This window comes from Cherax quadricarinatus, chromosome 26 (genome assembly GCF_038502225.1).
Source record: "Cherax quadricarinatus isolate ZL_2023a chromosome 26, ASM3850222v1, whole genome shotgun sequence".
Taxonomy (NCBI): domain Eukaryota; kingdom Metazoa; phylum Arthropoda; class Malacostraca; order Decapoda; family Parastacidae; genus Cherax; species Cherax quadricarinatus.
The window spans coordinates 34004800-34032690 of NC_091317.1; the positions used below are offsets into that span (position 1 = coordinate 34004800).

At 40.9% G+C, this 27891-nt stretch overlaps 1 protein-coding gene across 8 annotated transcripts in view; it reads right to left on the bottom strand.

The window, feature by feature from the left end:
- LOC128691724 (ATP-dependent helicase brm) overlaps nucleotides 1–27891 on the bottom strand; it is a 153088-nt gene that overhangs the window by 119073 nt on the left and 6124 nt on the right. For 4 of the 8 annotated variants that reach the window (XM_053780619.2, XM_070088920.1, XM_053780616.2 and 1 more), the window contains exons 2-4: nucleotides 14006–15066; nucleotides 11304–11449; nucleotides 10916–11043 (exon numbers count right to left, since the gene is read on the bottom strand). In XM_053780619.2, coding sequence (XP_053636594.1) covers nucleotides 10916–11043; nucleotides 11304–11449; nucleotides 14006–15062 — 1331 coding nt within the window. In that variant the 5' untranslated portion in view covers nucleotides 15063–15066. The remainder of the gene's footprint in view (nucleotides 1–10915; nucleotides 11044–11303; nucleotides 11450–14005; nucleotides 15067–27891) is intronic. The other 4 variants (XM_053780621.2, XM_070088919.1, XM_070088918.1 and 1 more) reach the window with 3 other exon arrangements.

Consider the following 27891-nt stretch of genomic DNA (forward strand, 5'->3'; position numbering starts at 1 on the left):
TATGAGAGTATAGTTTTACCAATGCTCTTATATGGGTGTGAAGCATGGGTGATGAATGTTGCAGCGAGGAGAAGGCTGGAGGCAGTGGAGATGTCATGTCTGAGGGCAATGTGTGGTGTGAATATAATGCAGAGAATTCGTAGTTTGGAAGTTAGGAGGAGGTGCGGGATTACTAAAACCGTTGTCCACAGGGCTGAGGAAGGGTTGTTGAGGTGGTTCGGACATGTAGAGAGAATGGAGCGAAACAGAATGACTTCAAGAGTGTATCAGTCTGTAGTGGAAGGAAGGCGAGGTAGGGGTCGGCCTAGGAAAGGTTGGAGGGAGGGGGTAATGGAGGTTTTGTGTGCGAGGGGCTTGGACTTCCAGCAGGCATGCGTGAGCGTGCTTGATAGGAGTGAATGGAGACAAATGGTTTTTAATACTTGACGTGCTGTTGGAGTGTGAGCAAAGTAACATTTATGAAGGGGTTCAGGGAAACCGGCGGGCCGGACTTGAGTCCTGGAGATGGGAAGTACAGTGACTGCACTCTGACGGAGGGGTGTTAATGTTGCAGTTTAAAAACTGTAATGTAAAGCACCCTTCTGGCAAGACAGTGATGGAGTGAATGATGGTGAAAGTTTTTCTTTTTCGGGCCACCCTGCCTTGGTGGGAATCGGCCAGTGTGATAATAAAAAAAAAAATGATAGAGTGGATAGGGGAGCAATGTGGCAGATGTTGCAAGTGTATGGAATAGGTGGTAAGTTACTAAATGCTGTAAAGAGTTTTTATGAGGATAGCGAGGCTCAGGTTAGGGTGTGTAGAAGAGAGGGAGACTATTTCCCAGTAAAAGTAGGTCTTAGACAGGGATGCGTAATGTCACCATGGTTGTTTAATATACACAAATAACCCGCACATAAAAGAGAGAAGCTTACGATGACGTTTCGGTCCGACTTGGACAATTTACAAAGTCACACTGTGTGACTTTGTAAATGGTCCAAGTCAGACCGAAACGTCGTCGTAAGCTTCTCTCTTTTATGTGCGGGTTATTTGTGTATCGTTCCAGTCATGGTATTGTGCCTTTTTTTGTTGTTTAATATATTTATAGATGGGGTTGTAAAAGAAGTAAATGCTAGGGTGTTTGGGAGAGGGGTGGGATTAAATTATGGGAAATCAAATACAAAATGGGAAGTGACACAGTTGCTTTTTGCTGATGATACTGTGCTTATGGGAGATTCTAAAGAAAAATTGCGAAGGTTAGTGGACGAGTTTGGGAGAGTGTGTAAAGGTAGAAAGTTGAAAGTGAATATAGAAAAGAGTAAGGTGATGAGGGTATCAAATGATTTAGATAGAGAAAATTGGATATCAAATTGGGGAGGAGGAGTATGGAAGAAGTGAATGTTTTCAGATACTTGGGAGTTGACGTGTCGGCGGATGGATTTATGAAGGATGAAGTTAATCATAGAATTGATGATGGAAAAAGGGTGAGTGGTGTGTTGAGGTGTATGTGGAGACAAAAAACGTTATCTATGGAGGCAAAGAAGGGAATGTATGAAAGTATAGTAGTACCAACACTCTTATATGGGTGTGAAGCTTGTGAAGCTTGGGTTGTAAATGCAGCAGCGAGGAGGCGGTTGGAGGCAGTGGAGATGTCCTGTCTAAGGGCAATGTGTGGTGTATTATGCAGAAAATTCGGAGTGTGGAAATTAGGAGAAGGTGTGGAGTTAATAAAAGTATTAGTCAGAGGGCCGAAGAGGGATTGTTGAGGTGGTTTGGTCATTTAGAGAGAATGGATCAAAGTAGAATGACATGGAGAGCGTATAAATGTGTAGGGGAAGGAAGGCGGGGTAGGGGTCATCCTCAAAAAGGTTGGAAGGGGTAAGGGAGGTTTTGTGGGCGAGGGGCTTAGACTTCCAGCAGGCGTGCGTGAGCGTGTTCGATAGGAGTGAATGGAGACGAATGGTATTTGGGACCTGACGATCTGTTGGTGTGAGAGCAGGGTAATATTTAGTGAAGGGATTCAGGGAAACCAATTATTTTTATATAGCCGGACTTGAGTCCTGGAAATGGGAAGTACAATGTCTGCACTCTAAATGAGGGGTTCGGGATATTGGCAGTTTGGAGGGGTATATTGTGTATCTTTATACATATGTACTTCTAAACTGTTGTATTCTGGGCACCTCTGCTAAAACAGTGATAATGTGCGAGTGAGGTGAGAGTTGAATGATGATGAAAGTATTTTCTTTTTAGGAAATTTCTTTCTTTTTTTTGGGTCACCCTGCCTCGGTGGGAGACGGTCGACTTGTTAAAAAAAAAAAATAATAATAATAATGTGAATGATGGTGAAGGTGTTGAATGATGGTGAATGTGTTTCTTTTTTGTGTCGCCCTGGCTCAGTGGGAGACGGCTAACGTGTTGATAAAAAATAAAAATAAAATAATAATAATAATAAATAATAGGGTTGTAGACATCAACCACCAAGGAAAGTGCTACCATTTTGCCAAATGTGTGTGAAATGGAAACCTATAGTTGCTGTACACACCAGTAGGAATACTGGTGGCTTTTCTTTCTGTCCCATAAGCATGCAAGATAACAGGTACAATGTGCTACTTCTACTTAAGTCACACTACATATGCATGTACACATATATGAATACACACCCATCTGAGTTTTCTTCTATTTTCTTAACATATCTTGTTCTTATTTACTTCTTTTCATATACATGGCAAAGTGAAATAAAAAAATCTTTCCTCAATAAGCCATGAGTGTCATATAAGGCAAATAAAATGCTAGATGAAAGGGGGCTAGTAACCCCTCCTGCTCTTTGAGTTACTAAAAATAAGTGGGGGCAATGTGTGGTGCAAAATTATGCAGAGAATTCTTAGCTAGGAGATAAGGAAGTGGTGCAGGTTACTAAAAGTATTAGCCAGAGGGCTGAGGAGTGACTGTTGAGGTAGTCTAAACTTTTAGAGAGGATGGGAAAAATATGATGACTTGGAGGACACACATGTATACATCTATAGTGGAAGGAAGGCAGGGAAGGGGTCACCCTAGGAAAGGCTGGAGGGTAGAGGATAAAGGAGGTTTCATATGTGAGGGGCTTGGACATCCAGCAGACACATATATTAGATAGGAGTGGAGGCAAATGGTTTTTGGGACTTGACAAGCTGTTGGAGTATGAGCAAAGTAACACTTTGTGAAGGGATTCAGGGAAACTGGTTAGCCATATTTGAGTCCTGGAGTTGGGAAGTGCAGTGCCTACACTCTGAATTAGGGGTGGGGACATTTGCAGTTTGGAGGGGCATCTGAACTATCGCATCTGTGCCCCTCTGGCAAGAGGGATAGTGTGAATGATGGTGAAAGTGTTCCTTTTTTCAGTGGAAGACAGCCAGTGTGTTAAAATAATAATAATACAGTAAAAACAAAAATAACAATAATAATTATTTTTTTATTAACACATTGGCCCACTTACCACCAAGACAGGGTGACCTGAAAAAGAAGAAACACTTTCATCATCACTCACTCCATCAGTGTCTTTCCAGAGGCATGCCTACACTCCAGTTCCATAACTAGCATATCTCCATCCCTTCTTCAGAGCACAGGCACTGTACTTCCCACCTCCGGAACTCAAGTCTGGCTAACCAGTTTCCCTGAATCCCTTTACAAAATGTTAATCTACTCATACTCCAACAGCATGTCAAGTCATAAAAACTATTTGTCTCCACTCCTATCTAACACGCTCATCTGCTCACAAGTCCACTCCCAAATATCTGAATACATTCACTTCCTCCATACTTCCTCCCTACAATCTGATATCCAATCTTTCATGACCTAAATTTTTTTATTCTCATCACCTTACTCTTTCCAATGTGCACTTTGAATTCCATTTTTTACATACCCTTCGAAACTCATCCACCAGCCTCTGCAACTTTTCTTTAGAATCTCCAAGAAGCACATTGTCATCAGTAAAAAGCAACTGTAGCAACTTCCACTCTATGTTAGAGTCTTTATCTCTTAATCCCACACCATTCGCCAACACCCGAGCACTCGCTTCTCTTACAACCCCATCTTGAAATGTACTGAACAGTCACAGTGACATCACACATCCCTGTTTGAGGCCTGCTTTTACTGGGAAATAATCTACTCTCCTACATACTCTAACCTGAACTTCACTATCCTTGTAAAAAATTGTAATAATTTTACAAACAATAGTAATAATAATGATAATACAATAATAAAAATAATAATTCTTTTTTTGGGTAACCCTGCCTATGTAGGAGGCAGCTGGTGTTAAAAAAATTATAATACTGTAATTTGGTATTTTATAATTCATGAGCACGTGTTCTTTTGAGAAATTCACAAGTGCTTGCATATCAAACCAAAAATACAACAAGGAATAAAAAGGCACAATACCATTGACTCACGAAATCGTAATGACACGATTGCAAACAAACCATACCCCGGCTGGGATTGAACCCGCGGTCAGAGAGTCTCAAAACTCCAGCCCGTCGCGTTAGCCACTAGACCAGCTACCCACAATAAGATTCGTCCAACTAGGTATATTTCTACACCAGAGGAAGGTTAGCACAGGCACCACTGTGACCACAAATGCATGTTTTTACAGACGAATCTCCAGCTAGCGTGGCCGTGACGAACTCTAGCTCAAGTCCCTTCACTGCCATCAACATGACTCACGAAATCGTAATGACACGATTGCAAACAAACCATACCCCGGCCGGGATTGAACCCGCGGTCAGAGAGTCTCAAAACTCCAGCCAGTCGTGTTAGCCACTAAAAACTTGCATTTGTGGTCACAGTGGTGCCTGTGCTAACCTTCCTATGGTGTAGAAATATACCTAGTTGGACGAATCTTATTGTGGCTAGCTGGTCTAGTGGCTAACGCGACGGGCTGGAGTTTTGAGACTCTCTGACCGCGGGTTCAATCCCGGCCGGGGTATGGTTTGCACAATACCATTACTGGAACAATATACTGTAAAAATAAACTGCATATAAAATGAAAGTTACGTGTGACTAGGCAATTGTCCAAGTTGGCCCAAAATGTCAAACGTTTAATTCTCCTATGTGTGGGTTGTGTATAAACAGAACAAAGTTAAAAAAAAAAAGAAATGCTAAATTTTGCATTCAAGAGTGATAATATGATCATCAGGATTATAATTTCTGGAAAACTGAGCTGCTTTCAACTTAGACTTCAAAGCATGAACAGATTCCTGACTATCAGACACAGGAAACCTGTTACACAGTCTCGGAGCTATGTGAGACAAGACTCTTTCTGCAATTCCCAGAAACATTCCAAAGCTTGATGTAAAAGATGTGACATCAGTAAAAGGCTTGGTCTCTTTAAACTTAATAGCTTTACATGTTGATAAACAGTTAAAATTCAGTTCTTTGCCATGACAGGGAGCCAATGTAACTGATACAAGTAGGAACATGTGGGAACTCCAGGTGGGAGTAAAAATACCAGTCTAGCTGAACGCTTCATTATAGACCAAAGTCTTTTAAGCAAATAATTAGGCAGACCCACAAACAATTGCAAAATTCAATTCGAAAGGAAACACACTCATGGATAAGGACCAAGACACTGAGCATATCAAGATACTGTCTGACTGTAAAGAGAGTAAGTATATGGAAACTGCAACACTTACCCATGTATTGGGTTGATATGCTCACTCAACAAATGATAATGAAGAATCCATGTACACACCCATAACTTTCATTGATCCCACAAGCTGTAAACTAACAATGCCTCAATCAATCAAAAATACTAAAATGTCCAATTTGTATTCTGCTGAGATTTTCCCTGATAATTAAAATCTCTGCCTTACCTTCATTGAGTGCTAATTTTCTATTAGTCATCCAAGTCTGAACAACCAGCAAAAGAGACCTAAAACAGTTTTGCATCTTTGACTTTCAAACCCCAGATGTAGATTTTTTTTTTTTCTTCAACAAGTCGGTTGTCTCGCACCTAGGCAGGGTGACCCAAAAAGAAAGAAAATCCCCAAAATGAAAATACTTTCATCATCATTCAACACTTTCACCTCACTCATACATAATCACTGTTTTTGCAGAGGCACCCAGATACAACAGTTTAGAAGCATATATAAAGATACAATATAAAAAGTGACCTAAAATAATACAATGAACTCCATATAGAATATAATATCAGGCCCCCAATTATATATATACCATCCTATTACACATCCCTCCAAACTGCCAATATCCCAAACCCCTCTTTTAAAGTGCAGGCATTGTACTTTCCATTTCCAGAACTCAAGTCCGGCTATATAAAAATATGTAACCAGTTTCCCTGAATCCCTTCACTAAATATTACCCTGCTCACATTCCAACAGCTTGTCAGGTCCCAAAACCCATTTGTCTCCATTCACTCCTATCTAACACGCTCACGCATGCTTGTTGGAAGTCCAAGCCCCTCACCCACAAAACCTCCTTTACCCCCTCCCTCCAACCTTTTCAAGGATGACCCCTACCCCACCTTCCTTCCCCTACACATTTATACACTCTCCATGTCATTCTACTTTGACCCATTCTCTCTAAATGACCAAACCACCTCAACAACCCCTCTTCAACCCGCTGACTAATACTTTTATTAACTCCACACCGTCTAATTTTCACACATCGAATTCTCTGCATAATATTTACACCATACATTGCCCTTAGAGAGGGCATCTCCACTGCCTCCATCTGCCTCCTCACTGCAGCATTCACAACCCAAGCTTCACACCCATGTGAGTGTTGGTATCACTATACTTTCATACATTGCCTTCTTTGCCTGCAATGATAACATTTTTTGTCTCCACATATACCTCAATGCACCACTCGCCTTTTTTCCCTCATCAATTCTGTGGTTAACCCTTTCAGGGTTTCTGACGTACTAGTACGGCTTATGCACCAGGGTTTTTGACGTACTAGTACGCCTAAATTCTAGCGCCCTCAAATCTAGTAAGAGAAAGCTGGTAGGCCTACATATGAAAGAATGGGTCTATGTGGTCAGTGTGCGTAGTATAAAAAAAATCCTGCAGCATATAGTGCATAATGAGGAAAAAAAAAAAACTTTGACACTGTTTTTGGTTTAAAACAGCGACTTTGCACTGTATTTTCGTATGGTATTTATGATGGTATTCTAGTTTTCCTGGTCTCATTTTATAGAATGGAAGACATATTACAGAAATTGAGACGATTTTGATTGGTTTTACAATGAAAAGTACCTTGCAATTGAGCTCAAAGTAGCAGAAATCTTCAATTTTTGCCAAAGTTCAAAAGTAAACAAATCATGCTACGCGTCCAATACACGTCAACTGGTGAGTCTAATATTCTTTCACAAGTGTGCTGATATTATTTATACCATTTCTACACTAATGCAGTAGTCTGCATAACAGTAAATCTTCTATTTTTTGTGAGAATAAAAATTCAAAGTGGAAAGCAAAAGAATGTAAGAGGGGCGTGGGGATGTGACTAATGAACAGAGGAAATGTTATTTTATTGCCAGGAGTGTCTTTCTTGTTTATTCTGGACCCTATTTTGAAATTGGCATTTTCTGAAATTTGTGTGAAATTGGCAAAATTGCTAAATTCTGACCACTTTATTGGATAGTTGAAATCGGTAAATGGGTGGTTTCTTGTACTCATTCAATAGAAAAAATGGAGTTCTAGCGAAACAGTTATGATTTTTGTCGACTAGTACACTGGAATTGGCCAAAAATAAGGCTCAAAGTGGGCAAAATTGCCGATGCGTAAACATCGTCGAGACCGCTAAATTCGCGAGAGCATAATTCCGTACGTTTTCCATCAAATTTCATACTTTTGATGTCATTATGATCGGGGAAAGATTCTCTACCTTTTCATAAGAAAAAAATTTTTTTTTTTTTTTTTTTTTGAAAATTTGTCGACTCTGAGAACAAGTCTGGGAGATGGCCTGTCAACCCTGAAAGGGTTAACCTCATCCTTCATAAACCCATCCGCTGACAAGTCAACTCTCAAATATCTGAAAACATTCACTTCTTCCACACTCCTCCTCTACAATGTGATATCCAATTATTCTTTATCTAAATCATTTGATACCCTCATCACCTTACTCTTATCTATGTTTACTTTCAACTTTCTACCTTTACACACACTCCCAAACTCGCCCACTAACCTTTGAAACTTTTCATTAGAATCACCCATAAGTACAATATCATCTGCAAAAAGTAACTGTGCCAACTCCCATTTTGTATTTGATTCCCCATAATTTAATCCTACCCCTCTCCCCAACACCCTAGCATTTACTTCTTTTACAACCCCATCTATAAATATATTAAACAACCATGGTGACATTACACATCCCTGTCTAAGACCTACTTTTACCGGGAAGTAGTCTCCATCTCTTCTACACACCCTAACCTGAGCCTCACTATCCTCATAAAAACTCTTTACAGCATTTAGTAACTTACTACCTATTCCATATACTTGCAACATCTGCCACATTGCTCCCTTATCCACTCTATCATATGCCTTTTCTAAATCCATAAATACAATGAAAACTTCCCTACCTTTATCTAAATACAGTTCACATGTATGCTTCAATGTAAACACTTGATCTACACATCCCCTACCAACTCTAAAGCCTCCTTGCTCATCCGCAATCCTACTCTGTCTTACCTCTAATTCTTTCAATAATAACCCTACCGTACACTTTTCCAGGTATACTCGGTAAACTTATTCCCCTATAATTTTTACAATCTCTTTTGTCTCCCTTCTCTTTATATAAAAGAACTATACATGCTCTCTGCCAATCCCTAGGTACCTTCCCCTCTTCCATATATTTATTAAACAAAAATACCAACCACTCTAACACTATATCCCCTCCCCTTGCTTTCAACATTTCTGTCATGATCCTGTCAGTCCGTGCTGCATTACCCCCTTTCATTCAACGTAATGTCTCACTCACCTCCTGCTCTTGTTCACTCCTAAAAGATGTTATGCCTCCCTAGCCAGTGCATGAAATGACCGCCTCCCTTTCTTCGTCAACATTTAAAAGTTCCTCAAAATATTCCTGCCATCTACCCAATACCTCTATCTCCCCATCTACTAACTCCTCTACTCTGCTTTTAACTGACAAATCCATTCATTCCCTAGGCTTTCTTAACTTGTTTAATTCACTCCAAAATTTTTTCCTATTTTCATTAAAATTTCTTAACAGTGCCTCTCCCACTATCATCTGCTCTCCTTTTGCACTCTCTCACCATTCTCTTCACCTTTCTTTTACTCTCCGTATACTCTGCTCTTCTTATAACACTTCTGCTTTGTAAAAACCTCTCATAAGCTACCTCTTTTTCTATTATCACACCCTTTATTTCATCATTCCACCAATCACTTCCTTTCCTCCTGCCCCCAGCCTCCTATAGCCACAAACTTCTGCCCCACCTTCTAATACTGCATTTTTAAAACTATTCCAACCCTCTTCAACCCCTCCACTACTCATACTTGCACTAGCCCTCCTTTCTGCCAATAGCTGCTTATACCTTACACTAACTTCCTCCTCCCTTAGTTTATACACTTTCACCTCTCTCTTACTCGTTGTTTCCATTTTCCTTTCGTCCCATCTACTTCTTACTCTAACTGTAGCTACAACTAAATAATGATCCGATATATCAGTTGCCCCTCTATAAACATGTACATCCTGAAGCCTACCCATCAACCTTTTATCCACCAATACATAATCTAACAAACTACTTTCATTATGTGCTATATCATACCTTGTATATATGTATCAGCATCAAATGATAATCAACCCCATGGGCATCCAACAACAACATCCACTAACAGTAAATAATAACAGTCCAGGAACAGAGTCCTAAGTAATGCCAAAGGCAAAGGTAAAATCACAGGTGCAGAATCATTGACTACCACTTGATATGAATGACCAAGAAAGCTAGGATTTTGGAAGCTCCATTATCCTTAACCCGTAAACAGTCCAAACGTATATATACGTTTTTTCAACATTTGAAAGTATGTAAAAAAAGTAGATCTTCTTTTTGTTTTTTTTACATTTGAAAATGTGTAAAAAAAACTTTGATCTACTTTTTTTTTGTTATATTTGAAAATATGTAAAAAAAAAGTAGATCTACTTTTGTAGCACTACACATGTGAACGTAGATCTGCTTGGACCGTTTACAGGTTAAGACCACAAATGAAAAGGTCACTTATCAGTAATCCATGATCAATGGTATCAAATGCAGTAACAAGGTTCAATAAAATTAGCAGCAGTGCATATCCTAAACTATTATAAACTTTGTATAAAGCCATCTCAGTTGAATGAAATGGTCTATACATAGACTGAACACATGCTAAACCATTTCTCTGCTCCCAAAAAGAAAATTTATCAAGAATAGCACATTCAATCAATTTAGAAAGGAATGTAAGATTTGAAACAGGATAACAGATAAGTGTTTTCTGAATAAAGGGTAAGCCTCTTGAGGCACATAAAAACCAAAGCCCCATTCACTGACTGGAAAACATCACTTTCAAAATAACGACTGATCAACAGTTATAAAAGGAAGAGCGCTTTCCTATACAGGGAAGATCTTTCATATATTCATGATTTAACAGTAGCCAACCAAGGATTATTAAATTCTTCAAGACCTTACAGAGTGAAGAGGAGCACCAAGAGATGAGTAATAGGTGTGTGGCTTATAACAACATGGCACCATGACCTCTTAACAAAAAAATCAAGTTATGATTCTGTATTATTTATTTACAAATCTTAAAAATGTGGTAAATTTTAAATATAAGCTGCACACTCATGCTTTTCATGTACTGTATAGATACCAGTAACTGAAAATTCACACAAGTAAATGAGGAAATTTATTTATAGCTTCCATAAAAAGATCATTTTACCTAAGAGGGTAAATAAAAGGATTTACCTGTTTTCTCTTTCCTGCAGAAGTACCAAGGGATCTACCCCAGTGGGCTTAGTAATTGGAGTAACGCGACTTGTTTTACCACCAGCAGTAGGCACAGGGGTTGTTCCAACATTTGGTGTAGGCACCTGCTGTGTATTTATTAATTGAATTAGCACAATTTTACATTAATGACATGTCAAAACAACTATCTTTCGTGTTTCTTCCTACTCTCTCTTTTATGTTGAACTGCTGAAGACAATCCCCATTTTTTTCAAAAAATCCCTATTTAGGATGAAATACCATCTATTAATAATGCCTTGCTGTTGTGTGTGTGTCTTACATTCCTAATAAGAGAACTCCTTCAGGCACAAATGTGAATTTAACATGTTATACAAACAATATACATCACCTGAGGCCTTGGGGTAGTGCCTGGTACAGGTCCAGTTGCTACTGGCTGAGAACTCATGACACCAGAAAGTGGAGGAGGGGTCTGTGATGGACCTGTTCCATTGTATGGGGGACGCACTGCTGGCATTGGTCCTAGTGAAATCATATCTGTTTTAAAGTTGTAACATAAAAATAATGAAACTCAGACATTTACAGTTACAATATAAAATGTGCTATATTTTAAATAAATGAAGGAGTAAGATGCTGTTAGTAAACAATTGTACACGGAACAGGAATAGCATGTAAATATTGATAAAGTGGAATAAATGACATTTAGATGTGGATATAATATATTTCAGAACAATGCTTCATCCACATGAGAGAGAGCATAGAAAAATGTGATAACATTAAAGATATCTTCTCCAAGGCCCACTTCCCATCTTGCTTTACACATGACTGCAAGAAAAGAGCACTAAAAACTTATGATAACACATTAAACAAAGAAGTAAACTGACAGGTGAATCATTTTTCCCACCTACAGTATATTACCAGCAACCTTGCCACCATGCTGTCCATAAGGAACACCATCACAGTCATTCCTTCTAATACCATCAAGGACCTTACTAGAAACACAGCCATCATGGTGCAGAAAAAACAACCCACATTATTCCCTGTAATGAATGTGACAAATGTTACACAGGGAAAACTTCATAGGGCACTGTCACGTGGATCAAAGAATGCCAGTATGCATGCAGAACAAATAATACAAACACTTGATGAGTTACACATTAAGTTGTGTATGTTATACATTAAGATATGTGTATTATACTTTAAAATGTATGCGTTATATATTAAGATGTGTGTTATATAGGTAGGTAGTAGGTTGGTAGAGAGCAACCACCCAGAGATACTACTATCCTACCAAATGAGTGTGAAACATAAGCCTGTAACTGTTTTGCATGATGGTAGGATTGCTGGTGTTTTTTTCTGTCTCATAAACATGCAAGGTTGCAGGTATGTCTTGCTACTTCTACTTATACTTAGGTCACACTACACATACATGTACATGCATATATATACACCCCCCTGGGTTTTCTTCTATTTTGTTACGAGTTTTTGTTCTTGTTCATTTCCTCTTATCTCCACAGAAAAGTGGAACAGAATTCTTTCTCTCTAAGCCATGCGTGTTGTAAAAGGCGACTAAAATGCCGGGAGCAAGGGGCTAATAACCCCTTCTCCTGAATATTTTACTAAAGTAAAAGAGAAACTTTTGTTTTTCTTTTTAGGCCACCCTGCCTTGATGGGATGCCACCGGTGTGTTGAATGAGAAGAAAGTGCGTTATACATTAAGATGTGTGTATTATACATTAATATGTGTGTGTTATACATTAATATGTATGTGTTATACATTAAGATATATGTGTTATACATTAAGATGTATGTGTTATACATTAAGATGTATGTGTTATACATTAAGATACTGACAAATAGTTCCTGAAATGAACTGATACTAAACTAATTATCAAAGAATGGCACAGATATCAGAAGTTAAATATCTACACTTATAAGCAATATTACATAAAACCAGAATACCTTCATACCAGCTAAACCTTTAACTTCCCATACTTGCAAGTTATCCAGGCATCCAGGAACCAACATAATAGTTTGATATACTTCCAGAATTGCTCCCTCATGGTGAGATACAAAGATTGTGTACCACTAAGGCAGGGTACATGGTGAGATACAACAGTTGTGTACCACTAAGGCAGGGTACATGGTGAGATACAATGGTTGTGTACCACTAAGGCAGGGTACATGGTGAGATACAATGGTTGTGTACCACTAAGGCAGGGTACATGGTGAGATACAATGGTTGTGTACCACTAAGGCAGGGTATCTCAAAGAAGAGAACATATTCACTATATTTTATCGTCAATGTCTTTGCAGAAGTATGCTAACATCACAGTTAAAATGGCACTACTTTGATAAACCTTTAATTTACCTTTGAAGGGTTTCAAGAACATTCCTAGACCCACAGCCTGGTGCTTGACTGGTCAACCAGGCTGTTGCTACTGGCAGCCTACTTGCTGCTGGACTTGAGTCCTGGAGGTGGGAAGTACAGTACAGTGGACCCCCGCATAACGATCACCTACAAATGCGACCAATTATGTAAGTGTATTTATGTAAGTGCGTTTGTACGTGTATGTTTGGGGGTCTGAAATTGACTAATCTACTTCACAATATTCCTTATGGGAAAAAATTCGGTCAGTACTGGCACCTGAACATACTACTGGAATGAAAAAAGTTCGTTAACCGGGGGTCCACTGTACCTGCACTCTGAAGGAGGGGTGGGGATATTTGCAGTTTGGAGGGGCATCTTAACCGTAGTATTGGCATAACTCTGGCAAGACAGTGATAAGAGTGAATGATGGTGAAAGTGTTTCTTCTTTTTCAGGCCACCCTACCTCGGTGGGAGATGGCTGGTGCTAATAAAAAAAAATATTAACTGAAGATAAACAATTACTTCCATTTTAATACAAAAACCATAATCTTAATATATGAATAAAAGTGACTACTAAGGGACTATACTGTCTCAAATTAACTGAGGTATTCCTGAAGCACAGTTTACCACTTTAAAAGCTATCCTACAACAGTCATACAGTACTACATCATTTTTCTCTTTTACACAATGATGACATGCACAACAAAATTTTGTATATTTACCAGGGTGTCTTGCATATGGCATACTGGGTGGTCCAGGAGGTCCTGGTGTACCCGGTGGACCTTGAGTGCTAGGAAGACCAGTGGGAGGTCCAGTTGGGGGCCCAGTGGGAGGGCCAGTAGGGGGACCTGCTGGAGGGCCAGTAGGGGGTCCAGTTGGGGGACCTGCTGGGGGACCCTGTGATCCAGGAAGACCAGGTCCAGGTGGCCGAGTTGGGTCCTGTTCTGACCGACGACCTTGAGCCAGAGCAGAAACATGACTAGGGACTGGTTGATTACGGGCAATACAACGATAGGCCATTATCTGTGCTCTTAATTGATGCATCTGTGAAGGATTTAGCAAGCCTGCCCTTTGTGCGTCTTGCCCTGTTGCCCCTGGAGGGCCATAACCAGGACCACCTGGAGGCCCTGGTGGACCACTACCCCCACTTGTAGAACCACTTCCTGGAGGTGGTGGTCCCATATTCATATTACCATATTTTGCCCTCATGTTAACTAGATCAGTATAACGTGGATCATTTTGTAAGCCTTTATCTTCCATTGTGTTAATTGCTTTTTGCAGTGCATTAAGGTTTTCCTGTTGGAAGCTACCACCACTTGGACTTGGCCCATTTGGTCCGCCACCACTTGAAGGAGGTAGTCCCCCTCCTGGAGGGCCCCCAGAAGGACCCTGAGATGGATGATGGCTACTTGGACCCAATGATGGTCCTTGTGGCTGTGGCTGTGGGGGATAGCTGTTGGGGTATGAGCCAGGGGTCTGTGGCCAACCTTGAGTGCCTTGTGGACCTTGTGGGTAAGAATGATGAGGACTAGGACCACCCTGAGGTGACATGCCGGGGCCACCTGGTGGGCCTTGCTGTGCAGGCGGAACACCAGGACCCGGCGACATTACCGGTGGACCCATAGGTGACGGCGTTTGAGGAGGACCCATTGGTGATGGAGCCTGAGGTGGCCCTACAGCTGGGGAGGTAGCCTGAGGTGGAGGCATCGGAGAAAGGGACTGCTGGGGTGGACCCATTGGGGATGCTGCGCTCCCAGGATTAGGACTTGGAGCCGACATCTTGCTGAAATTTACAGTAACCATTAAATTCATGAAATCAACACTACTGAATTAAAGCTCCTTGCTTGAGCAAAACATACATAAAAAAATAAATGTACTAGTATTGGCTAACATCACAAAATGTTAGTCTTTGTAATGCTTGGCAAGAAAATTAAAAAAATTCACTTTTTATCACTCATTATTTATGATGCTCTAATTCAAGCATTCACGTGTATGGAAAAATAGACACAAATGAAGTATAATGTGATCCTTGACTATGTTTTGCCCACAAAGTGGGCTTTGCCATGTCACAAACTGTGTGGGTGAAACGTAGTCAATAAAGAATTGCATTATACTGCATCTGTGTCTATTTTTTTCGTGATGGTATTTTATACCATTTATCTCCATCCACACGTATCTTCACCTATGTCGTATAAAGAATCTTCCAGCTTTTAAGATTATGCTGCTCTAGCACTGAAGAATAATTATGTTGTAGTTTATAAATTTAATGATTAGTGAGAAATCACTTAGAAACAAACAGTATAAAATACAGGCAAAAGAAATCCTTATACAGGTCGGCCATCATTAATCCAGCAATCAATAATCTCGCACCAATTTCGGCTAGCATAATTTCAAATTTCCGGGGTTGCCACACCAACCTTCCGACACTGTTTGGTGGTGCTACTTGCTGCATAAATCATTCCAATTTCTTTTTTCTCCATTTATTGCTATGACCTGCTCACTTGTAGCCATAGCCATGGTTCCAACAAATAAAAGAAATGCTTCTCGCTGTGTAAAACACATATACCGTACATTGTCCATAAAAGATAAGGTGGTTGTGAAGCCACTGTCAGTCACCAAGAGCTCAGCTCACGCAGATAAGCTGTGACCAGTAAATTTGGGCTTACATGTGAGAGAATAGGTCTGTGTGGTAAGTGTGCACTATAAAAAAATCCTGCAGCATGCATTGCATAATGAGAAAAAACTGCGACCGTGTTTTTGGTGTACAACAGAGATTTTTCAGTGTATTTTCGTAGGGTTTTTATGGTTGCATTCTTGTTTTTATGGTCTCATTTGATAGAATGGAAGATATACTACAGAAGTAGATATGATTTTGATTGGTTTCACAACAGAAAGTACCTTGAAATTGAGCTCAAAGTAGCAGAAATGTCTGATTTTCGCAAGTGCTCAGGAGTAAACAAATGACATCACCGTCCAATATGTGTCCAATTGGCTGGTCTAATATGTGGTCACGAATGGGCTGACATTACTTATACAATTATTACAATAATGAAGTAGTCTGCATAACAGGAAATAATCTATTTTTTGTGTGAATAAAAATTCAAAATGGAAAGCAAGCATAATATAAGGGGGGCTGGAGACATGGCTAATGAACAGAGAAAATGTTATTTTAGTGCCAGGAATGTCTGCACTGTTTATTCTGGAACCTATTTTGAAATTGGCATCTCTTAAAATTTGTGTGAAATTGGCCAAATTACCAATTGCTGACCACTTTATTGGGTAACTGAAATAGGTAAATGGGCAGTTTCTTGTACTCAGTCAAAAGAACAGAAGAAATACTAGTGAAATATCTATGAGTTTGGTAGACTGGAACAATGGAATGGGCCAAAAATAGGGCGGTACAGTGGGTGAAATCACCCATGCATAAATATCGCCATTGGGTTAAGTGTATTGTAACCTAACCACTCTGTAATCCTGCACCCTACAGGTCCCAATGATGCCAGATTAGTGATGGTCAACCTGTACTCTATTTGGGCAAATGTGAGAGAGATCAAGGTATATGGATAATTACTTCCATACCTGTGTCACATATTTTGTCTAATTAGTCTTTGATCAGTGATGATGACACTAACCCAAATATTGTGTTCTAGCGTTCAAATATTTGTGTTCAGTGTTCTACTATTAAACAAAATATATTTATTGTATCTTTTAAATATTATTGTGTTTTTGTTTTAAATATTGCATTCTAATTTTAACTATTGTTGTGTTTAACTTAGCCCTCTAAAGTTCCAAGGCCCAGTAAAGGCCCTACATTTGGAAGATTCCAAAACCCAATCAGGACACACAAAGTTACTGATAATGTTTCTAACCAATGTCTTCAAGTAGCCAATCAGATACCCCTAACTCCTCTCCAAGGGGAGTGAAAAGTTGAGATATGAAGCAATGTAGTTCTAGGCTTGGGAAAAATTGGTTTTCAATGTATGATAATTGTACTTACAAAAATTCATAAAAAAGAATTATGAAAGATAAGGCAAAAATCATAGAAGCAAAAAGGTCTTAGAAAGTGTCATTCAATAACAAATAAAAAGTACATAAAAATCCCTGTACAGTGGAACTCTGGTTTTCGTACATACCCGATATCGGACATTTCGGATTTAGAACACTTTTTTGGGCGAAATTTTGTTCCAGATGTCGGACATCGATCCGAAAATCACACATATCAGACACATCCGCCCACCCGGGGATGCCATCAGTCTGGCTTTGTCACTGGTTGAGTGAGCATTCATCCAAAACATTACGGAACTTTTTTTTATTTATTATTAACACATCGGCCGATTCCCACCAAGGCAGGGTGGCCCGAAAAAGATAAACTTTTATCATTCACTCCAGCACTGTCTTGCCAGAGGGGTGCTTTACACTACAGTTTATAAAACTGAAATATTAACACCCCTCCTTCAGAGTGCAGACACTGTACTTCCCATCTCCAGGACTCAAGTCCGGCCTGCCGGTTTCCCAGAATCCCTTCATAAATGTTACTTTGCTCACACTCCAACAGCACGTCAAGTATTAAAAACCATTTGTCTCCATTCACTCCTATCAAACATGCTCACGCATGCTTGCTGGAAGTCCAAGCCCCTCACACAAGACCTCCTTTACCCCCTCCCTCCAACCTTTCCTAGGCTGACCCCTACCCTGCCTTCCCTCCACTACAGATTTATAAACTCTCAAAGTCATTCTGCTTTGTTCCATTCTCTCTACATGTCCAAACCACCTCAACAACCCTTACTCAGCCCTCGGGACAACAGTTTTGGCAATCCCGCACCTCCTCCTAACTTCCAAACTACGAATTCTCTGCATTATGTTCACACCACACATTGCCCTCAGACGTGACATCTCCACTGCCTCCAGCCTTGTCCCTGTTGCAATATTCACCACCCATGCTTCACACCCATATAAGAGTGTTGGTATAACTATGCACTCATACATTCCCCTCTTGCTTCAATGGACAAAGTTCTTTGTTTCCACAGACTCCTAAGTGCACCACTCACCCTTTTCCCCCTCATCAATTCTATGATTCACCTTCATAGACCCATCTGCTGACACATCCACTCCCAAATATCTGAATATATTCACCTCCTCCATACTCTCTCCCTCCAATCTGATATCCAATCTTTTGTCACCTAATCTTTTTATCCTCATAACCTTACTCTTTCCTATATTCACTTTTAATTTTCTTCTTTTACATACCCTACCAAATTCATCCACCAACCTCTGCAACTTCTCTTCAGAATCTCCCAGAAGCACAGTGTCATTAGCAAAAAGCAACTGTGACATTTCCCACTTTGTGTTTGATTCTTTATCTTTTAACTCCACACCTCTTGCCAAGACCCCCACATTCACTTCTCTTACAACCCCATCTATAAATATATTAAACAACCACAGTGACATCACATATCCTTGTCTAAGGCCTACTTTTACCGGGAAATAATCTCTCTCTTTCCTACATACTCTAACCTGAGCCTCACTATCCTCGTAAAAACTCTTCACCGCTTTCAGTAACCTACCTACCTCTACCATATATCTGCAACATCTGCCACATTGTCCCCCTATCCACCCTGTCGTACGCCTTTTCCAAATCCATAAATGCCACAAAAACCTCTTTAGCCTTATCTTATCGGAATTTCTGGGCTTGTTTATTGACTGTGACTGCGAAATAAGCCACCATGGGCCCAAAGAAAGTTCCTAGTGCCAACCCTTTGGTAAAGAGCTGAGTGAGGGGGGAGAATGTGCCTCTTCAGTGATTCTACAATATGTACGATACTAAAGCAGCAGGAGTCGATAAAGGCTATAGCACCAGCCAGCGATAAAGCTTTGCATTAACAATGTAGCAAGTAAGTTAAGCGATTAAGCGATAGAAAAAGGATGGTATGAAACTAACTCCTCAATGTTGTTGGAGGCATATAGGGCCAATGACAACATACGCTGCCTGCGTATCTTCCACCACCCTACACCAATGCCAGCATCTCCTCCAAGATAAGTGTAAACATTTCTTATTTATAAATTACATACACTGTTTCAGTGTGAATAGTGGTGGTGGCCTCTGCTGATGTCACCACCACCACTATATGTATGGCTTATGCTGTCAGTGACCCTGATGAACCCAACACCACCACCACAACCACTCCTCACATACATGTAATGACATATTTTATTCATGCTAGAGTATATATCATGTTTCTATGCTATTATTGTTTATTATGTCATATTAGATGAAACAAAGCTGAAGGGGGTAGGAGAGTTTCAGTGGGGGGAAATAAATGGGATTAAATCTGGAGTATCTGAGAGAGTTAGAGCAAAGGAAGGGGTAGCAGTAATGTTAAATGATCAGTTATGGAAGGAGAAAAGAGAATATGAATGTGTAAATTCAAGAATTATGTGGATTAAAGTAAAGGTTGGATGCGAGAAGTGGGTCATAATAAGCGTGTATGCACCTGGAGAAGAGAGGAATGCAGAGGAGAGAGAGAGATTTTGGGAGATGTTAAGTGAATGTATAGGAGCCTTTGAACCAAGTGAGAGAGTAATTGTGGTAGGGGACTTGAATGCTAAAGTAGGAGAAACTTTTAGAGAGGGTGTGGTAGGTAAGTTTGGGGTGCCAGGTGTAAATGATAATGGGAGCCCTTTGATTGAACTTTGTATAGAAAGGGGTTTAGTTATAGGTAATACATATTTTAAGAAAAAGAGGATAAATAAGTATACACGATATGATGTAGGGCGAAATGACAGTAGTTTGTTGGATTATGTATTGGTAGATAAAAGACTGTTGAGTAGACTTCAGGATGTACATGTTTATAGAGGGGCCACAGATATATCAGATCACTTTCTAGTTGTAGCTACACTGAGAGTAAAAGGTAGATGGGATACAAGGAGAATAGAAGCATCAGGGAAGAGAGAGGTGAAGGTTTATAAACTAAAAGAGGAGGCAGTTAGGGTAAGATATAAACAGCTATTGGAGGATAGATGGGCTAATGAGAGCATAGGCAATGGGGTCGAAGAGGTATGGGGTAGGTTTAAAAATGTAGTGTTAGAGTGTTCAGCAGAAGTTTGTGGTTACAGGAAAGTGGGTGCAGGAGGGAAGAGGAGCGATTGGTGGAATGATGATGTAAAGAGAGTAGTAAGGGAGAAAAAGTTAGCATATGAGAAGTTTTTACAAAGTAGAAGTGATGCAAGGAGGGAAGAGTATATGGAGAAAAAGAGAGAGGTTAAGAGAGTGATGAAGCAATGTAAAAAGAGAGCAAATGAGAGAGTGGGTGAGATGTTATCAACAAATTTTGTTGAAAATAAGAAAAAGTTTTGGAGTGAGATTAACAAGTTAAGAAAGCCTAGAGAACAAATGGATTTGTCAGTTAAAAATAGGAGAGGAGAGTTATTAAATGGAGAGTTAGAGGTATTGGGAAGATGGAAGGAATATTTTGAGGAATTGTTAAATGTTGATGAAGATAGGGAAGCTGTGATTTCGTGTATAGGGCAAGGAGGAATAACATCTTGTAGGAGTGAGGAAGAGCCAGTTGTGAGTGTGGGGGAAGTTCGTGAGGCAGTAGGTAAAATGAAAGGGGGTAAGGCAGCCGGGATTGATGGGATAAAGATAGAAATGTTAAAAGCAGGTGGGGATATAGTTTTGGAGTGGTTGGTGCAATTATTTAATAAATGTATGGAAGAGGGTAAGGTACCTAGGGATTGGCAGAGAGCATGCATAGTTCCTTTGTATAAAGGCAAAGGGGATAAAAGAGAGTGCAAAAACTATAGGGGGATAAGTCTGTTGAGTGTACCTGGTAAAGTGTATGGTAGAGTTATAATTGAAAGAATTAAGAGTAAGACGGAGAATAGGATAGCAGATGAACAAGGAGGCTTTAGGAAAGGTAGGGGGTGTGTGGACCAGGTGTTTACAGTGAAACATATAAGTGAACAGTATTTAGATAAGGCTAAAGAGGTCTTTGTGGCATTTATGGATTTGGAAAAGGCGTATGACAGGGTGGATAGGGGGGCAATGTGGCAGATGTTGCAAGTGTATGGTGTAGGAGGTAGGTTACTGAAAGCAGTGAAGAGTTTTTACGAGGATAGTGAGGCTCAAGTTAGAGTATGTAGGAAAGAGGGAAATTTTTTCCCAGTAAAAGTAGGCCTTAGACAAGGATGTGTGATGTCACCGTGGTTGTTTAATATATTTATAGATGGGGTTGTAAGAGAAGTAAATGCGAGGGTCTTGGCAAGAGGCGTGGAGTTAAAAGATAAAGAATCACACACAAAGTGGGAGTTGTCACAGCTGCTCTTTGCTGATGACACTGTGCTCTTGGGAGATTCTGAAGAGAAGTTGCAGAGATTGGTGGATGAATTTGGTAGGGTGTGCAAAAGAAGAAAATTAAAGGTGAATACAGGAAAGAGTAAGGTTATGAGGATAACAAAAAGATTAGGTGATGAAAGATTGAATATCAGATTGGAGGGAGAGAGTATGGAGGAGGTGAACGTATTCAGATATTTGGGAGTGGACGTGTCAGCGGATGGGTCTATGAAAGATGAGGTGAATCATAGAATTGATGAGGGAAAAAGAGTGAGTGGTGCACTTAGGAGTCTGTGGAGACAAAGAACTTTGTCCTTGGAGGCAAAGAGGGGAATGTATGAGAGTATAGTTTTACCAACGCTCTTATATGGGTGTGAAGCGTGGGTGATGAATGTTGCAGCGAGGAGAAGGCTGGAGGCAGTGGAGATGTCATGTCTGAGGGCAATGTGTGGTGTGAATATAATGCAGAGAATTAGTAGTTTGGAAGTCAGGAGGAGGTGCGGGATTACCAAAACTGTTGTCCAGAGGGCTGAGGAAGGGTTGTTGAGGTGGTTCGGACATGTAGAGAGAATGGAGCGAAACAGAATGACTTCAAGAGTGTATCAGTCTGTAGTGGAAGGAAGGCGGGGTAGGGGTCGGCCTAGGAAGGGTTGGAGGGAGGGGGTAAAGGAGGTTTTGTGTGCGAGGGGCTTGGACTTCCAGCAGGCATGCGTGAGCGTGTTTGATAGGAGTGAATGGAGACAAATGGTTTTTAATACTTGACGTGCTGTTGGAGTGTGAGCAAAGTAACATTTATGAAGGGATTCAGGGAAACCGGCAGGCCGGACTTGAGTTCTGGAGATGGGAAGTACAGTGCCTGCACTCTGAAGGAGGGGTGTTAATGTTGCAGTTTAAAAACTGTAGTGTAAAGCACCCTTCTGGCAAGACAGTGATGGAGTGAATGATGGTGAAAGTTTTTCTTTTTCGGGCCACCCTGCCTTGGTGGGAATCGGCCGGTGTGATAATAAAAAAAAAAAAAAAAAAAAAAAAAAAAATAAATTAGATGAATTGTGACAGATAAATAAGCCATAGAGTTGATATTAGAGTGTCATATTTAAGTATTTTGTCCTGTCTCCAAACACTCTCTCATCCAAAAAAGTCTTCAATAAAGGTATGTAATAGTGATTTAAATGTTCATTTATCCATTTCATTAGTGCTTTATATTTGTTTCTCATTGTTTTCTGTATGTAAAACTATAGGTATTCTTTATAAAATGTATTTTTTGTTAATATTTTTGGATGTCTGGAATGGACTAATTGTATTACATTGTTTCTAATGGGAAATACTGCTTCAGTTTTTGTATGTTTTGGATTTAGAATGGCCTTCTGGAATGGATTAAGTACGAAAACCGGAGTTCTACTGTATTTCAGTGATGGAACTTTAAAGGTTTTTAATTATTCAACCTTCAAATATCACTATATTCTACTGTTAAATTTTACTATGATCTAACCTTTAAATATTACTGTGCTTAGCTGTTAAATGTTAATGTTCTAGCATTTATATATACACCTACCATCCGATTTACAACCTGCTCGACATATGATCACTTGACTTACAACTGTGTTTTTATGCCAAATTTCTGGGAAATAAACAACTGTTTGTGTTGTACACAGTGTTTATCCCAAACCTTACAGTATAAAATACAGTACTAACAGTATAAAAAGTAAAGTAAAAAATGAAATACCAAAATAAAACAATAAAATAAAGTCATTACAAAAATGTGATGTTGTTATTCAGTAGTAAGGTTCGACTTACATCCATTTCAACTTACGACCAGTTGGTTGGAACCAAGCTCGGTCGTAACTCGGATGGTACCTGTACATACCTACATTATACATGAAGGCAAAAAAGGGAATGTATGAGAGTATAGTGATACCAACACTCTTATATAGGTGTGAAGCACGAGTTGTAAATGCTGCAGCAAGGCGGAGGCTGGAGGCAGTGGAGCTGTCGTGTCTAAGGACAATGTGTGGTGTAAATATTATGCAGAGAATTCATAGTGTGGAAATTAGGAGGAGGTGTGGAGTTACTAACAGTATTAGTCAGAGGACTGAAGAGGGTTGTTGAGGTGGTTTGGTCATTTAGAGAGACTGAAGCAAAGTAGAATGACTTGGAGAGTGTATAAATCTGTAGGGAAAGGAAGACAGGGTAGGGGGTCATCCTAGGAAAGCTTGGAGGGGGGGGGGGGGTAAAGAGGTTTTGTGGGCGAGGGGCTTGGACTTCCAACAAGCATGTGTGAGCGTGTTATATAGGAGTGAATGGAAACGAATGGTCTTTGGGACCTAATAAGCTGTTGGAGTGTGAGCAGGATAATATTTTGGGAAGGGATTCAAGGAAACCAGTTAGCCAGACTTGAGTCTTGGAAATGGGAAGTACAATGTCTGCATTTTAACCCTTAAACTGTCCAAATGTAGACCTACGTTTATGTGCATAGTGCTCCGACCTTGATTTTCTCCATTTGAAAGCACATAAAAAAAATGTAGATCTACGTTTGGAGCACTATGCGAGTGAATGTAGATCTACGTTTGGACAGTTTAAGGGTTAAAGGAGGGGTTTGGGATACTGGCAGTTTGGAGGAATGTCTAAACTGTCATAACTGAGAGCATCTGCAAAGACAAGGATAATGTATGATTGATGGTGTATGATTGGGGTGACAAGGACCCCAATGGAAATTAAGTCACTTTTGTCTGATATTCTGGGTTATCCTAGGTAATTTACACTAGGTACAATAACTGTATTTATGTGTACCTGTGCCTAAATATACTTACTAAGATTTTGTTTGATTTTTAATCCCAGAGGGTTAGCCACCCAGGATAACCCAAGAAGGGCAGTGTGCCAGTGAGAGACTGTCTGATTTACATTGTGGTCCTTCAATCTTGTCACCCAAGATGCAACCCACACCAATCAACTAACACCCAGGTACCTACTTGCTATGTGAATAGGACAACAAGCATAAGGAAATGTGTCTAATGTTTCTACCCTTGCTGGGAATCGTGTGAAGCGAGAGCTTTGCCAGCCAGGCCATGGGGTCTTGTATCTCTTAATATCTCGTAATGCAATCAAACATTTATTTGGATAGATACGGTACATAGTTGTACAAGATTGGATGACATTTGGGGGTATCCATGGAAAGACCCTGGTTAATACTGAAGAATTATTAAATAAATTATTATTATTATATTCAAGGGGGAGCACTACATACATAGGGGTCATACAATGCCTCGGGGAATGGAAGTTATTCAGGTATGATTCAAGGAACTGAATCACTGATCAAGAGCCCTTCACCAGCAACAAGGAACCTCCCTTGAGGGGAGGTATAGAAGTTATTCAGGTATGATTCAAGGAAATGAAGCACTGATCAAGAGCCCCTCAACAACATCAAGGAACCTCCATTGAGGGGAGGAATGGAAGCTATTCAGGTATGATTCAAGGAACTCAAGCACTTATCTAATACCCTGGATCAAGATCCCCTCACCAACATAAAGGAAGCTTGTATGAGGGGCTCACCAACATGAAGGTTGTATGAGGGGCTCACCAACATGAAGGTTGTATGAGGGGCTCACCAACATGTTGTATGAGGGGCTCACCAACATGTTGTATGAGGGGCTCACCAACATGGTGTATGAGGGGCTCACCAACATGGTGTATGAGGGGGTTCACCAATATGGTGTATGAGGGGCTCACTAACATGTTGTATGAGGGGCTCACCAACATGTTGTATGAGAGGCTCATCAACATGTTGTATGAGGGGCTCACCAACATGTTGCATGAGGGGCTCACCAACATGTATGAGGGGCTCACCAACATGGTGTATGAGGTGCTCACCAACATGGTGTATGAGTTCATCAACATGCTATATGAGGGGTTCACCAACATGTTGCATGAGGGGCTCACCAACACGTTGTATGAGGGGCTCACCAACATGTTGTATGAGGGGCTCACCAACATGTTGTATGAGGGGCTCACCAACAAGGTGTATGAGGGGCTCACCATGTTGTATGAGGGGCTCAACAAAAAGTATGAGGGGCTCACCAATATTTTGTATGAGGGGCTCACCAACATGTTGTATGAGGAGCTCACCATGTTGTATGAGGGGCTCACCAACATGTTGTATGAGGGGCTCACCAACATGTTGTATGAGGGGCTCACCAACATGAAGGAAGCTTTTATGAGGGGCTCACCAACATGAAGGAAGCTTTAATGAGGGGCTCACCAACATGAAGGTTGTATGGGCTCACCAACATGAAGCTTGTATGAGGGGCTCACCAACATGAAGCTTGTATGAGGGGCTCACCAACATGAAGGTTGTATGAGGGGCTCACCAACATGAAGGTTGTATGAGGGGCTCACCAACATGAAGGTTGTATGAGGGGCTCACCAACATGTTGTATGAGGGGCTCACCAACATGGTGTATGAGGGGTTCACCAACATGGTGTATGAAGGGCTCACCAACATGTTGTATGAGGGGCTCACCAACATGTTGTATGAGAGGCTCATCAACATGTTGTATGAGGGGCTCACCAACATGTTGCATGAGGGGCTCACCAACATGTATGAGGGGCTCACCAACATGGTGTATGAGGTGCTCACCAACATGGTGTATGAGGAGCTCATCAACATGCTATATGAGGGGCTCACCAACATGTTGTATGAGGGGCTCACCAACACCTTGTATGAGGGGCTCACCAACACGTTGTATGAGGGGCTCACCAACATGTTGTAGGAGGGGCTCACCAACATGGTGTATGAGGGGCTCACCAACATGTTGTATGAGGGGCTCACCAACATGTTGTATGAGGGGCTCACCAATATTTTGTATGAGGGGCTCACCAACATGTTGTACGAGGGGCTCACCATGTTGTATGAGGGGCTCACCAACATGTTGTATGAGAGGCTCATCAACATGTTGTATGAGGGGCTCACCAACATGTTGCATGAGGGGCTCACCAACATGTATGAGGGGCTCACCAACATGGTGTATGAGGTGCTCACCAACATGGTGTATGAGCTCATCAACATGCTATATGAGGGGTTCACCAACATGTTGCATGAGGGGCTCACCAACACGTATGAGGGGCTCACCAACATGTTGTATGAGGGGCTCACCAACATGTTGCATGAGGGGCTCACCAACATGGTGTATGAGGGGCTCACCAACATGTTGTATGAGGGGCTCACCAACATGTATGAGGGGCTCACCAATATTTTGTATGAGGGGCTCACCAACATGTTGTATGAGGAGCTCACCATGTTGTATGAGGGGCTCACCAACATGTTGTATGAGGGGCTCACCAACATGAAGGAAGCTTTTATGAGGGGCTCACCAACATGAAGGAAGCTTTAATGAGGGGCTCACCAACATGAAGGTTGTATGGGCTCACCAACATGAAGATTGTATGAGGGGCTCACCAACATGAAGCTTGTATGAGGGGCTCACCAACATGAAGGTTGTATGAGGGGCTCACCAACATGAAGGTTGTATGAGGGGCTCACCAACATGAAGGTTGTATGAGGGGCTCACCAACATGTTGTATGAGGGGCTCACCAACATGTTGTATGAGGGGCTCACCAACATGGTGTATGAGGGGTTCACCAACATGGTGTATGAAGGGCTCACCAACATGTTGTATGAGGGGCTCACCAACATGTTGTATGAGAGGCTCATCAACATGTTGTATGAGGGGCTCACCAACATGTATGAGGGGCTCACCAACATGGTGTATGAGGTGCTCACCAACATGGTGTATGAGGAGCTCATCAACATGCTATATGAGGGGCTCACCAACATGTTGTATGAGGGGCTCACCAACACCTTGTATGAGGGGCTCACCAACACGTTGTATGAGGGGCTCACCAACATGTTGTAGGAGGGGCTCACCAACATGGTGTATGAAGGGCTCACCAACATGTTGTATGAGGGGCTCACCAACATGTTGTATGAGGGGCTCACCAATATTTTGTATGAGGGGCTCACCAACATGTTGTACGAGGGGCTCACCATGTTGTATGAGGGGCTCACCAACATGTTGTATAAGGGGCTCACCAACATGTTATATGAGGGGCTCACCAACATGGTGTATGAGGGGCTCACCAACATGTTGCATGAGAGGCTCACCAACATGTTGTATGAGGGGCTCACCCACATGTTGTAAGAGGGGCTCACCAACATGTTGTATGAGGGGCTCACCAACATGATATATGAGGGGCTCACCAACATGTTGCATGAGGGGTTCACC